The sequence below is a fragment of the Solea senegalensis genome, linkage group LG9, assembly GCF_019176455.1.
Source record: "Solea senegalensis isolate Sse05_10M linkage group LG9, IFAPA_SoseM_1, whole genome shotgun sequence".
Lineage (NCBI taxonomy): Eukaryota > Metazoa > Chordata > Actinopteri > Pleuronectiformes > Soleidae > Solea > Solea senegalensis.
Window position 1 is genome coordinate 1549671 of NC_058029.1, and position 15863 is coordinate 1565533.

The 15863-nt window shown below is 39.5% G+C and overlaps 1 protein-coding gene across 1 annotated transcript in view; it reads right to left on the bottom strand.

Moving 5' to 3' along the window:
* Nucleotides 1–333: 333 nt before the first annotated feature.
* Nucleotides 334–15863, bottom strand: part of agmo (alkylglycerol monooxygenase) — a 55234-nt gene continuing 39704 nt past the window's right edge. The window contains exon 13 of the mRNA XM_044033196.1: nt 334–537. Within this exon, the coding sequence (XP_043889131.1) occupies nt 457–537 (81 nt within the window). The 3' untranslated portion in view covers nt 334–456. The remainder of the gene's footprint in view (nt 538–15863) is intronic.

Genomic DNA, 15863 nt, shown 5'->3' on the forward strand with positions numbered 1-15863 from the left:
CACACACACAAAGTTATGATACAGCAAAATTACAAATGTTTTATTTTAAAGATGCTGAAAACAAACATCATATTTTTTGTACTGTTTTTGTACAATCTTACAAATCCAATGTAAAATAAACAGACATTGTTGTTATTAGAGGTAAACTGTATGTCATTTAATATAATATATACTATAAATATCAACACACATATTGATTAGTACATTCATGTCATTTTAGTATTATTAAAAAAGAAGGAATTTATGAGGTGATCTCACTTTTATAATCACATTTATGTTTTTTTGGTAATGACACAAGTAAAGATTTTTTTAAAAAACACATTTTGTGCAGTTGATTCAACAAACAATACAAATTGTGCTTAAGGTGATTAAAATAAAAGTACATAAATTGTAGTTTCAAAAGTTAAAACACCAGTGAGTGTTTTTTTTATTTTTAGTTCTATTTCTATTTCTCACTCAGTTGGTTTTCGTCTTCATGTTGAGCAGCTGAGGGACGCACTGCAGTGCCCAGAACAGCAGAGAGAGGGCGACAAAGGCCTGGACAAGAGACCCAGAGAGACACAGATTAAAATACAGGCTGTAAAAGCTATAAAACTGTGATTCAACCCAATGTTTTTGAAACGTTAATAAGATTTTATTGTATTTATTCATAAATATGGGTACACAATCAACACAAGTGCAAACAGAGGGGTTTGACTAGGAAGTCGTTTTTACTTGGTCCATTTCTATATTATTTATATTAAACTTTATATCAGGGGTCAAATGATCTGGGGGTCACTGAGGGCCTCAGTTTGGTCATGAAGTGAATTAAAAGTCCCTTTTTGAGAAAAACACGTTGAAATAATACAATTTATGATGAAATGTTGATGTCATTTCAAAGAGGTGTTTCATAAATGTGTTGTTTTGATATGGATTGGACTATTTACTACTTTTGTATTTAACCTCTGACCCTTCTGCTGCTGCAACAACTTAATCCCCTGAGATCAATAAAGTCTAATCTAATCTAATCTGGGATAGAAATGTGTCTCATGAGGTCCAACATTTACAGCTTGATTCAAATAATCGAATATAGAATAATAAAGAGTAGAATAACATGAATTCAATCACATTAAACCCTTAAACAGTGAAATCAGTAAAGACACAAACACATTTAGAACATTTCAATAAAAAAATGAGAAAAGAGGGTGAATAAGGTCAAAGGTCATTGACTCTGGAGTAAAAAGGCAAACAGTGAAGTTTGGACTCACGATCACTCAACACGATCAACGACTCATGTGTTCATTTATCAAACCATGCTTCTGCTGAATCATGGACACACTCACGCTGAGACATACTTTTTTTTAATTTTCATTTCAAGAAGCGTTTTCACACAAAAATTATGTAGTACCTATGTTTGACCTGTGTGCAGTGCTGTAATGCTGTTTTAGCATCATTCACTGCGTTCTACGGTGGCCTGGAGGGGCCAAAAATATGTAACATATAAACTATCAAGACGAGGCCTGTGGAATGACATTTAAAACGTTTATTTATTTTATAGAATTAACTAAAAACAGTTTTATACATAAAAAGTCATAAAAAGCCAAAATGAGTGGCTCTTATTTTGAAAGCCAGGTTGAAAGGAAGTGGTGCTATATAAGATTGACTGCACTTTCAGGCCACCGTATCATACACTGGAGTTTAACATTGAAACTTTGGCCAAAACTTCTCCTCATACGATGACGCAAAATCTGAGATTCTGAGACGGATGTCACCTGACATCACATCTGTGTCACAATGCTGCCATTTGGTTCTTCTGTAAGGTCTCAGTTCCGTAGTGAGCCCCCTACAGGAGCAGTCCGGTAACACAGACACAGAAAAGAACTACGACCTCAGACAAAGTATTTCCAACGTCAATAATGACTGAAGACAATTACAATTTATGACGTTTATGTCCCCACTTCATTGTGTCTATTGTGTCTCAAATGATCACGTTAATTGTGATTAATCTCTAACTTTACTGTTTCTGTATGCGATTTCAAAAACGCCCTGACGGCACATCAATAAAGGTGAAGTGATAGGAGTTAGCAGCTCGAGTTTAGCCTATCACGTCCATGCAAAGCACCCAGTCGCGAGTGCAGCCACAGCTAACGTTAGCAGCGAAGACATTAGCAATTTAGTGAGCCATAGCAAAGCTCTTCACCAAACTAAACTGGAGGAGAACAAGTCTGCCACCGACAGGCTACTTTATATTTGTATTTTCAAATTATTTGGAGTTTTTCTAAGTAATTTGTAGGTGAGATTAAAAAAGAGGTTAATTGGATTAATTATTATCTACAGATCATAATTAATTAATCTCTCAATTTTATAATCGCTTGACAGCACTTATTGTGTCATCAACGATTCTGACGTAAAAAAACATGGACGTCGTGATGCTGAAAGAAAACGGTGAGACTTTAGTCACAGATCGACGTGGAGAGCCAACTCAGAGGTCAAGGAGCGAGGTCGTCTCCCTGGACGCTCTCAGGATGGGGTCGGCGGGGTCGCCATCACTGGGGACCTGAGGAGAACAGCCCGCTCCTCCTCCTCCCTCTGCTGCTGAGTTCTGGCCCATAAACTACATCCTACATCACAACTCAGGCCAAAACCAGCTCACTGTCCATCACAGTGGAAAAAAAGAAAAAGACTGATGGGAAAAAAAGTCATGTTTCCTCCTGGACATAGCAGCTGTTCTCCTCTGAGAGTGAGTGAGTGAACGAGTGAATTAAAGAGAGGGAGTGTGTTACACTCCCTCTCTCTCTCACCTGCTCTGAACACTTCCTGTCCACTAAGCGAGAGAATAAACGCCTGACGACAGACCAAAACAAAGGTGTAAAGAGATTGAAAACATGTCCCTCCTCCTCCTTTATATATGTATGTGTTTATTTATTTAACACCACTGTCATCCTTTCATTTACCGACTGTAAGTTTTTCTTCATTCTTGGCAAACAGACTTTACAGAAATGTCACCAGAAGAATTATTTATAAATCACTTTAAACTCCAAATCAACCAGAGCATGTATAAATCACATGATGAATTTCTGCACCACACTGCAGTGATTTATCTGTCTAACGACTACTGACCATCGATACTTACCATCTACTGACCATCATCCACTGACATTTACACTGACATACTTTCCTTTTAGAACTGCAACTAACCATTATTCTCATAATCCATGAATATGTCATTATTTCTGTAAAATGTCAGAAAATGTTTCTCAAACCTTGAAATGATATGTTCTTAAATGTACCGCAAAACAAAAATGAAACCAGAAAATATTCCCTTTTAAGAAGCTAAAAAATCACAGAAACCAGAAAAAAATTATAGAAACTTGTTTTAATTATGGAAAAACTCACTCAATTGACAATGAATGAATGAATGAATGAAGTATACTTTTAGTTAGCTCTGCTGCCATTAGCTTATATTATGATTTATACTGTCATTATCTTCATTGTTAGCTCTGTTTTCATTAGCTTCATTGTTAGCTATGCTCTTATTTATCGCTGCTGTCATTAGCTTCATTGTTAGCTATGTTGTTGTCTCATGCTTTTCTATACTATACTATAAGTTATGCTATGCTATGTAATTTGATGCTGTATTTTGTTATCTCATGCTTTGCTTTATACCATGTTGTGCTGTGCTGTTATGTTATATTTTCTTTTACCATTCTATGCTAAATTATGCTACATTACACTGTAAGACAATGCTGTCTTAAAACATCAGATTTTTGCAATCTTTCTTGGCTTTGTGAGTGAATATTTGACATAGTGTTTTTACAGTTCTTCATTGTCATGTGATCATTTTCAGCTGACACGTGAAAATCAACCAAATATGTTCAGTGTTATTTACATATTTCAGTCTAGTCACCACACTGAGTGGGATTACAGTTTAAAAGCTAAAATATGTGACATATGTGTGCTAATGTGACAGTTTAGCAAACATATGTGACAATTAGAAAACACACACAGCTGCGTCGCGATGAACGCTGATGGAGAGTGAAGTGCAGGATGATTGGCAGAGCCTCACAAATCACATTTCACTGCAACAGACTGAAAGCACAGAGACATTGGTTCCTATCACAGCCGCATCTTAAAGGCACCTTTTTTTCCTCTCTCCACTTCTCCTCATTTGCCCCTCTATGTTACAATTGAACAGCGGCGGTAGGAAATCCATGTGGGAGAGATTACATCGTGGAAGGAAGTGGGTTTGATCTTCTACAAATAAGCAGACAGCAGCGAAGAGCTCACCAAATCCACTCACACTCACTTTGTCTGAGGCAGAAATGACTTTGTTAAGGGTAGTTGTGAATAAATATATCTGTGTGTGTGTGTACAAAAAGCCACAAATGTGTGGTTCCTGGAGGGAGTCTCATTTTTAGTAACAATCTGCTTAGGGTCAGCTTTGGGTGAGTGAGATTTACAGTAAGATTACGGTGACATTTGTGTTCGATTAAATAAAAACAGATATTTTTTTTTAATCCTATCTCAGTTTAGTTGTCAAAGTAAAGGAGTTTAACATGTTTTAAAAATAATCTGCTGCACAAAGTCATCTTAAAGTCTTATATACTGTATGCTAAGCTATTGCACTGTTTGTTGTTGAATGAGTTTCTCAGAAAAAGATTCATAATGTTAGCTAACATAATCGCCTCACTCCTAAAACATGATCTCTAATAAATTCATTTAAGTGTATGTAATGAAATACACTTAAATGAGATGTTGAGATGTTGTTATTCTATGTAAAGCTATTCTATTTTTTTGTTTTATCAGGCTATGCTAGGCTACTTTAGGCTGCTTCGTTCACAAACAATATCTAAATATTGTTTAGGCATTAGAACCTGCTCAGGCGAGGTTCTAAAAGTGTGCTGAGTATTAGGCAAAGACTGGTCAGACTGCCGACCACTGACTGGCCAGATTACAGTCACAGGAAGACTGGTAGACATCCCACACAGAAATCAAGCCAAACAGCGCCGAACTGCAGAAAAGTTAAAACTACTTAACAATCCTAGTATATAACAAGTCACTGCAGTTTCATGCAGCCATGCAGTGATGACTCCGTCCACGTTAAGGAGGTACTACTAAAGCTACTACTACAACTACTACTCCTACTACTATTTGTACTGGAAATAAAGCTAGCCCATACATGCAAGAAAGTCTGTGGACATACAGTCTTACAAAGAGTCTTACTTGTCAGCGTGCTAGCCGGCCGGCAGCTAACTACAAGCTAGCTACACCCAAGACCACAACATAAGATTAGGAAGCATAGGTTTCACATACACACACATTTCTGTGAAATCCAGGCTTTTCAATGTAATCTAACAGAAAGAGCTGGTAATTGATAACTTACCTGAAATGAAGTGATCACTACAAACACAAGTCTCTTTGACTGCAGTAGCATCACCACAGTCTTCTCTTTTTAATACTTGGAGCCACAGACGATGTCGATTTTTTTTGAAAAGGATGAGATCCTGGAGGGATTCTGAAGAACTTGAAACCATTGCTGGTTCTATTTTCACAGCCAACTACGCTACAAGTAGACATTTTATGTGTTGGATTGCTGTACAAGTTAATGGTACGAGTGTGTTTTCTGACCCCAAACTGCACTCGCACATTTCTGTGACGTAGCTCTCGAAAGGGTCTATAGATCCACTCTGGTGTTGATCCATGTGACCAAACTAAATCTAATGCTGCTTAATAAAGGCAAAAATTAACTTATTCATGAAGATTTCCTTTGTTCCACTAAACTCAGTTTAACACTAATAATGATGATGATGGACATGAAATTTTCTCTGCGTCTCTCTCTATCCTTCAGCCTTCAGCGGGTTAAACCATGGCTGAGCCTCGGCCGTTTCCAACAAAAAGCAGCTGCACTCGTGATTGAAATGAAAACACGGCAGAATGGCTGCTGTCAGGCATGTGATATATGACCTGTAATGGGATGTTTCCAGGACTCCCTCGCCTCTCCTCTCCTCTCAGACCTGGACTCGACTGGATTGAAAAATCATTCTGAGCTTTTAGTCTTTGAGTCTGTTGCATCTGGACGTGGCTAAATGAGTGAAAATAAACCACTGAAAGTACCTGCTAATAATCATAATAATCATAATAACTCCTCCTCCTACATCCACGATTAAGATTGTGGTTTATTCGTTATAAGAAATCATCTACTCCCTGTTTTTTTTTCCTGCTCTCTGTCCATTTTGGTTTTTTTGACTTTTCAGTTTAAAGTGAACATTCCAACATAATGTGAGGAAAGTTTGGGACTGAGTTTCCAAAACCTTCTCTTTTCTTAAAGATGGCAAACCTATTGTGACCCAAATCACCTGAGACACTGTGACAAGAGCAAATTTCTACAAAGTTTGTTAGACAATAATAATTTCATGTTAAATTAAACATACAAATATAAATCTTGTCTAAAATGTTGGCAAAGTTCTGCAAAATGTGTTCAGGGGGGTTCGTGGACGCAGACTTTGAGAACCACTGGTTTAGGATAAAGTCAATTATTGTGAATTTAATTGAATTTAATCTAAATGTAGGAGTCTTATTTAAATCACAAAAATCTAGTGCATTAAAGGAACATTATGTCATTTTTTTTATTAAATGAAGTCATAAAATGATGATGATTTGTCATAAGAGATGAAGGAAACATGTTCAATTGAAATAATGTTTTTTAGCCAGTTTTCCATCATTTTAAGGAATACTAAATTCAGAAAGTAGCTATTTTTTTATTTTTTTCTAGCCAACCAAAATTAAATCCATTCAAGAACATTTGGCTGACTTTTGGTGGGTGTAAATGTGTACATTTCACATGACTGTTATATTTGTGAGAAAAATTACTCTCAAAATCATGATAATATCGTATTGTGAGGTCTCTGGCGATTCCTACCTATATTAAATAGCTAATAAATGCAGAACATTGGATTCTTATATGTTAAATAAACTAATAAATGAATAAAATATAAATGATCAAGTTCCATTACATGGAAAACAAATACTTTGGTCCTGGTGCATGGTCCAAGGCAGCAACAGTGTCACTTTTCATACAACTTCACCTACATGTATGCACTTAAACATGACTCACACACACACACACAAAAAGGACTTCCTGTGTGTTAATTATGAGCAGATACTGGAGCTGTTTGAGGAGACACAGGAAGGACACGCTGAGCAGGAGAGAGTGAAAAAGGGTGTGACTATATGTTGATTTAGACAAGCAGGTGTTTACAGGTGTTCACATGTGTCTTTATTGACCACAGTCTCATGTAAGGTCAGCATTGACGAATACGCCTCAGTGAAAACATGAGACAACTGTTTTATCTGTCCAAACTTACTGTAGACCTCATCACTGACACTCAGCTGTGTGCGCCCCCTGCTGGTACACATGATATCAGACGCAAGTTTATAAACCAAAGTCCACAGAGAAATTCAGTGATTTTAGCTCACAGGGAAACAGGAGCTGCTGGTCCTCTGCTGCCTCGTGTGGTCACTTTGTGTCACTGAGGTAAATCAAAATGAATGATTTCAAAAGCCAAAGTCAGAAAATAACTCTTTTGAACTTAGTGATGAAGGTGGAAGTGGACCAACATTTCCTGTATCTATGTGAGGTAACATCACTGATTTTCTCTATGGGTTTTGGTGTGGGAGAGTGAGTGGTTTACAAACTTCAGTTTCCTGTTGGAAAAGTCTGCCTAACAGTGAGACAAGGACATGAACGTGTTGTTAAGACATCACAGACTAAAGCTGATTTAGTTATTATAAGTAAAAAACAAGAATGTTGTCAGTGTAACAGGAAACTGATGTCCCCACACACACACACACAAAAGAGAGGAAATCAGTGATTTTAGCTCACAGTGACACAGGAGCTGCTGGTCCTCTGCTGCCTCGTGTGGTCAATTTGTGTCACTGATGTAAATCTGAACAAAGATTTTCATACACCAGAATCACAAAAAAAGACATTTGAATTCCACTGAGGCAGCAGTGGATCAACAACTCCTGTGTGTGTGATGTTAAAATCACTGATTTCCTCTCTGGACTTTGGTGTGGGAGAGGTTTTGTTTAGTAGAAAAATAGCTGGGTTTTTTTTGTTTGTTTTTGTCTTGTATCACTGGCAGCCATGTTTTCACTTAAAGGTCCAATCTGTGAAATTTATGTGACAAATGAAAAGTTTAAATTTGGCCAAAAAATGTAATTGCTTATAGTGTATTATCACATAATTGTGTCTAAAAGTTTATTCCCCATTAATTTCAGAATGAGCCTTTTATATTAATGTTAAGCAGGGTCAGCTCTATTGTGGTCCATTATGGATTTCTTGTCATTAAAGTTGTTTTGACGGCAGCTAAAATAGTCAAACGATCGCTAGGACTTAAGACAGGCCCTGAATTTATTATGTGAGGCTAAAGTCTTGTTTTTGTTATTATGTAAGGCTAAAGTCTTGCCTTCTGTCCTGACTGGCAGCCATGTTTGTGCTTCCACAGAGAAGATCCATGGTCAATGAGAGTAATGTTGTTTCTCAGAGAAACAGCACAGAGGAACGAGTCTCTGAGGGCCTGTAATAAGTGGATCTTTACCCTCACTCCTTTCATCCATGCAAGGGTATTTATAAAAACATTCCTACTGCAGAGTCTCAGGCCAACTGTTCTTGAAGTCGTTGTGTGCTGCTCTTGCCACATGTGTGGCATTCTGGGTAAGAGGCAGTAATCATTGTTGCCAATTTGGTGTAATGAATGCAGCACAAAATGGTTACGGCTGTAATCAGCTAAACAAACGGAGGAATGTCTCTGCCGTCTGAGCCAGCACAACAAATACTGTCCACTGAAGGGCAATCTGCTGCCTAATTTGAGTTTGTTTGACTAAAGACAGTGAAAACACACGCTGTGTAACAGTAACACACACACACGCTCACTCACAGGGTCAGGATGTGAAGAGCAAGGTCAAGAAAGGAGGTCATGAAGACACAAAACTACGCTCTACAGCAACAACAACAACAATAATAATAATAAAGTGGAGAAAAGTAAGAGTTAACTTTACAACATATAATCAAAGAGAAACAAGGAAAAGACGTTAAAATATCTGATTAAAGATGTTTGCACCTTAATGACAATTAAACATGTGATAGAGAAGAGACGTTCAGACATTCAGCATTGACATCAACACCTGCTAAGTCACAAAATATCTCATTTGAACTTAGTGATGGAGGCAGCAGTGGATCAACAACTCCTGTGTGTGATGTTAAAATCACTGATTTTCTCTATGAGGTTTGGTGTGGGAGAGGGAGTGCTTTACAAACTTCCCTTTCCTGTTGTCTAACAGTGAGATAAAGACGTGAACGTGTTTTTAAAGATATCATAGACTTTTTTACAGAAAAATTTTAAATTTTTACCACCTTTTAAATTTGACTTTATGCCAAAATTGGTGTAGGTACCACCAACAATCATACATTTTAACTTCTTGTAGTCAAACCCTATTTCAACTTTGATCAACTGTGACATAAACTTTGTATCAGGATACCTTTGCCAATGTGTAATCAGTGTGTGTGAGTGGATTTTTAGAGAAATAATAAGGTATAAAGAACAAAAAAGGAGTAGCATAGCAGCTTTCATCAGGTTCAGTCCGGTTCACGCGTTGGCTCGGACACAGCGTCATAAACCGCTCCACTGTTATGTTTCACCCATGAATTAAAGCACAAATAAGGAAGACGAAATTCAAAAGAAAGTCAACGCTGGCCGCAGAGAGACTAACCTCACCAGAGCCAAACCAAACACCGCTCCAGAAACCCCCGAAGGGCCAATTGCCCGTTAGATTTCCATAGCTTTACCTGGCAAGTGGTTTGACAACATAAACCAAGCGGTTACTCTTTGACGGGCACAATCCCCTGCACACAGAGTGATAATATTTCACACTGTGTACGCTCAACCACCCCGCTGTTTACTCCAACGGAATAGTCCTACCCAGAGTTTCTCTTTCAAATCCCTCCATTTTCTCCGTGGGAGGAGATTTCCTTTCCTTTCCATTCCAGTGAGCTCTCATGATGATGATGTCATGCTCACAAAACTTTTCCACAGCCTGAGAAAAACCTGCCGCTTCTCGCCTGCCGCACATTCCTTCCCTCGCTGGGGGTCGCTGACCTCTCGCACCTGAGATCCGGGCGAGTGGAAGTGACCCTCTGAGATAACACCGACCTCTCACTCTCTGCTGTCTTATCTGCCAACTCACGGCAGGCACAGCGGCGCAGGGGGGAGCACTTAGTGGCGAGTTGGAGTCTTTGTGTTTGACATGAACTTAATAATATTGTTCTGACCTCACGCAGCATTTGTCTTTCCCTCTTCAGAAGTCTGGCAGACACAGCTCTCTGCTGCGTTCGGTCCAGAAGATGAAAAGATGGAAAATCCAGTGGGTTTTTGAAAAACAAATTAAATGGCTTCTCTTTATATATCCGATTTAAAGGGATTATGTAGATTTAGACGTGCTTCTCCAGTGTCACACTTGCTCGCATGAGCTAATAAAACGGCTTATTACGAGGGGAATATCTACAGACACTAAATGTTGAGAGCATCTTGGGATTTTTATTATTGTATTTTCCTCATTTTTGATTTTTAACGACAAAAAGTCAAAACTGAAACTGAAAACAGGTGAACAAATATGTGCTTTTCATTATTTTTCTGTTTGATTTTGGGCCAACAGAGTGAAATTGTGACTGTTTATGTTTTTTGAAAAGCTCTGGTTCTGTTTGTTTTTCATAAAATCCTTATAAAAACGTTTTAGGCTCAAATCAGGAAAATATACAAAGAAACAAATAAATTGGAACAAATAAATATTCGTAAACCAGGGGGAAAAGCCCGTGGGGGCAGCCCATGGCCAAGTGGAAAGGGAACTTGACTTATAACCAGAGGGTCGCCAGTTCAAATCCCCACCCGGCTAAAAAGGGCTGGGGTACCCCTGAGCAAGGTACCCAACCCCCAATGCTCCCCGGGCGCCACTCAGTGTGGCAGCCCACTGCTCCTAATTCTAGGATGGGTCAAAATGCAGAGGAATACTTTCCCTAAGGGGATTAATAAAACTAACTTTAAAAAAATTCCAAAATATAATGTACTAAATATTCAATAAACCTGTTCACACAACTGATTTACTTGACTGATTTACCAGTTTGTGTCTTGTACATATTAAAGGCGACATAGAATGCTTGTATCACACATATATGTTAGTTATGGAGGTCTACTTACATATATTAACTTGTTTTCATGATTAAAAACCTCCTAATCGCTGCAAACGAGCTGATCAAAATATCTCCTCACTGACGCTCTCGTCAGCCGTGCTGTTTCAGACCAAAACCACACCCCCAGAATGTGGACTGTGTTGTGATTGGCCAGCCAACGAGAGCTTTCCTCCTGTCCTGTGATTGGCCAGGTACCTAGAAGTGACGTAATAGATAGGCCAGCTCTCAGATACACAGCTCCCCCTCTGGCACGGTGGATGCTCTGCATCTCAGCAGCTACAACCAGAGTAGTTCTTCTTCTTCTGCGGTTGAATGTACGCAACCGGATGTGCCCGGACTAGTGCCCACACCAGGAGGCGCTACGGTGGTGAGAGGAGTGGTGAGGATTTCTGATGACGACATCAACCTACGGAAGTGCCGATCCGCTTCACAGAGCCCAGGAAAACAATACAACACTATTTTCTCAGCAGTGGCTGAACTGTTGTTCTGAAACTTTAGGGTTTCATAAACGAGGTCATGACGCAGATCCACACACACAAACGCAGCGTTAATTGGAGCTTCCGGGTCTATGTCACCTTTAAGTTTCCTTAACTCGCTCACTCTCCCACACCAAACTCTGCAGATCACAAGGTGCATTCAAAGACCCAGGTAAACCATTCACTCTCCCACACAAACATCCACATCCAGAGAAAATGATTGATTTTAACATCACAGCACATAGGAGTCGTTAATCACAGTGACACAAAGTAACCACACGAGGCAGTAGTAGACCCCCACCAGCTAAAATCACAGATTTTCTCTATGGAGTTTGGTGCGTGGTTGACAAACTTTGGTTTCCAGAAAGAAAAACGCTGTTTAACATTGGGATAAAGAACTAATTATATTCTTAAAATACTGTTGACTAAAGAAGGCTAAGATTTTATGACATTTATTGTTCTGTAAGTCCCTGCTAAGGTGGTGAACTGAAGCCTGACCTCAAACGTGTGTATTGATGGCTTCTACAGAAGCACACAATAACATATTTGAACAATGTCATAGGTTGTGGTGAGTCAACATTAAATGATAACAGTTTCATGGCAGATAATAAAAATGTCCATCAGGAAAATTAAGTAGATTTTTTACTGAGATTCAGTATAAAAGACTTTTCTCTTCCTCTTCTCTAAAACTAGTTAGATTTTTAGAGAGCTGCTGCAGGCTTACCCGCACACGTGCAGCGCTGTGTTTACCTGTTGCCCAGAGGCCCCACACACTTCTACAACCACGGGTTACATCATTAGGGTCCAAACTTCACAGATGGCCCCTGAGTGACACTCGGCACACACACACACGTGCACACGTAACCGAGAAAAACCAGATCACACAACAGCAGCCACTGCAATAAAAAACAACCTGTTTTCACAAGTCAAATCTTTATTGACAGGTTGTTGTGATTTAAAGACGCTGATTTAGATAAAAACTGAGACACTTATTGCTCTTATTATGTTATCACGTTCACATGGACGAAGATGGAACATGCAGGTGACCTTTGAGGCTATTTATTAATTTATTTAGGCCAAATTGACAAATGAATGTCTACAGAGATTGTACCATATGTACGCTAAATAGAAAAAGGTCCAAGCTCAGAACCTTGTGGCACTCCATGACAAAGTGTACAATCACTTAATTATATGAATTGCTGTATTTATTTACTCCAGAACAAGGACAGCAGGAGCAGTTCTACATTGGCGACCATGTATTTACAGTAGCCCACAATGGACAAACTAAATATCTTTTGCGTTTTTGAAGGTTACATAGGTTCTCCAAAACTCTAAGATGGGAAGGGTGAGGTGCAACACCACCAATAATGTGGATCACCATGTTACAGTAGCCTACAAGGGACAAATGACATATCAGAGAGTCTGTGTCCTCAAGACAGACTTGATTTGTTTCATGAGGCTTTTGTTGATTTGTTAAGTATAATTGTGTATCATCAGCGTAACAGTGGATCAATATAGAGCAATTCCTGACAATGTTTCCTTGAGGTAGCATATTTAGGTTGACTAGTAAAGGTCCAAGTACAGAATCTTCTGGGATGCCGTGACTCATCGTTAACCTGTACAAACTAAAAATCTGACGATGGTGTCAAATGAAGAATCATAAACCATTTCACTGACAAAAAGTCATCAATTAATAACCGTAAAAAATGACATCCACCATGAGGCAGCTTTTATTGCTGTTTTGCATTTACACAACTATATAAACAAACTGTATCAGTCACTACCTTTGGGTTCTTTACGAGAGGACATGGCCTCATCGAGCAGAGGCAGCTGTAATTTAGGTCAAAGGTGAAGTTGCTAAACAAGCTTGTATCGCTTTAATGAATAGGCCTAAAGTCCACAGTCGTCCGATCAAATCTAAAAATCATAGTTTGATCTACTGTCATAATTCTGAGCTGCAGGTTGTGAAATTATAGTTACTATTAACTGTACTGTCTGTTAGAAAACGATGCCAGTAAAACTCTGAAGCAGGACTTCTAATGTACAAACGACCATGTCCTGTAGCCTATGCTATCATACACTGCATAAATAGACTGTATAAACAGACAATAGTGCTTTAAAGAGAACGAGGGGAGGTCACCAACACGGACCTGACACACAATTGCGACTGTGACTTATGCTGTAAATTATTTGAAGGTCAATAAAACCTACACTGGCTTAGTCTTTGACCATGGTTCTCAAACTGTGGTGCCCCACCAGTGGTACACAAGCTTCCTCTGGTGGTAAATCTGAAATACTGTTCTACTGTATATAACAAGGTATGTGATTGGGGTGGAGCTGAGGAATTTTGAGTGTGTAGAAAATGAAACAAATCACCTTTTATGTCACTCTATCTTAATATAATGTCGAATGAGAGAGATCAATATTTTCTCCAAACTTTGAGAAATACTCATATTTGATATTTTACTGTTCTACTGGTTCACGAGTACACACATTCATACGCATGCACGCACACACACACGCATGCACACACACACACACACACACAACACACACACACACACACACACACACACACACACAGAGAGTTCTCAGGCTGGTCTCTGCAGCAGGCGTGGTTTTGGGTCTGGGTGAGTGCTGGGCTGGTTACAGGTCAAGCATGCAGCTTTACAAGGGAAATCTCCAGAGCCACTATATACCACTGTGAGCTTTAAGGGTGCAGTATATCACACCACTGGGTTTGAAGCACCACAAACGACCCGTTTTTTGTAGTTTTCTTTGTGGTCTCACTCACACACACACACACACACACACTATACTCTCATGAGCCTGAATACAATTAAATGTGAAATTTCTCCTCCTCCATTTCAAGTGACTGTTAATTGATTGGCCCGACTTCAAAACATGCCCCCTCCCTCCCTCTCTCCCTCCATCTGCAACAAAGAGCAGCGCGTTCACCTCACACGTCACACACATATATCATTAAAAGCACCTTTAAGTTGTAAAGGGTGTTTTTCTTTCTTTCTCTCTTTCTTTCTCTACTGTAGTTGTGAACAAAGGGCAACAATGTGTCAGGAACCATTTGAATGAGTCCCACCTGCAGGCGAGACACTTCTTCATCTCTGTGTGATGTAGTCTAATGACTGTGTGTTTAAAGGGACACAGCCGAGCGGCATGTGAGACATAAATCAGGACGTCACTTTAGGACGAGGCTTTCATAAAAATGATGATTCAGTTTCAATCTCCACTTTATGGTGAGAAAAACAGCAGAAACACCTGAGCAGCACATATGTGGAGGCAGAAACCAATGAAAGATTCTCACGTGCAAATCTCATCAGCTGCCACTGAGCGCTTCCACACCATTTATACTCGCTTTCACGCTGGCGAGGGTGAGGGAGGGAGAGACAGAGAGAGAGAGCGAGAGAGAGACAGAGGGAGAGAGCGAGGGGGAGGGAGAGAGAGAGAGTGGGACACAACGAGGTCAGACACCATCTACAGCAGGGGTCTCAAACTGGCAGCCCGGGGGCCACATGTGGCCCTCCAATCGATTTCATGTGGCCCTCCTAACAATATCACTTATATTTTGAAATGATTATTCAAAATTCAACTTTATTTTTAAAGCACAAAACAAACACGGTGGACCAAAGTGCTGTACAGAATAATGGATAAAAGACAGAAAAGCTCACACGAGGCAAGAGTACATATAGAAAAAGGAATTAATACGGCATATTGGTATGCCATTTTGAGCTAATAACGTCCACCGCAACTGTTGCTTTTCCCAAAAAAGTTGGGCTTTTTTTTACTTGACTGGCCCCCAACTGACCAGATGAGACAGTCAGTGGCCCACAGATCATTTGAGTTTGAGACCCCTGATCTACAGTCATGGCTGACAAAAAAAAAAGAGCTGTAAATTTGTGGTCAATTGGGCAACGAACGTGGACTCAGATCACAGGAGTTAGCAACAAGCTAACACACACACACACACACACACCAACTAAGTGCCTAACCCTCCCTAGAACCAGGTCTTAACCCCCAGAAATGCCTTTAAAGTCGTGGAGCACAGACAAAATGTCCCCACAAAGATATAAATACACACACACACATACACACACAGGTTTCCATGACTGGTTTCCATGTCTGGTTTCCATGACTTCAGAGGACAT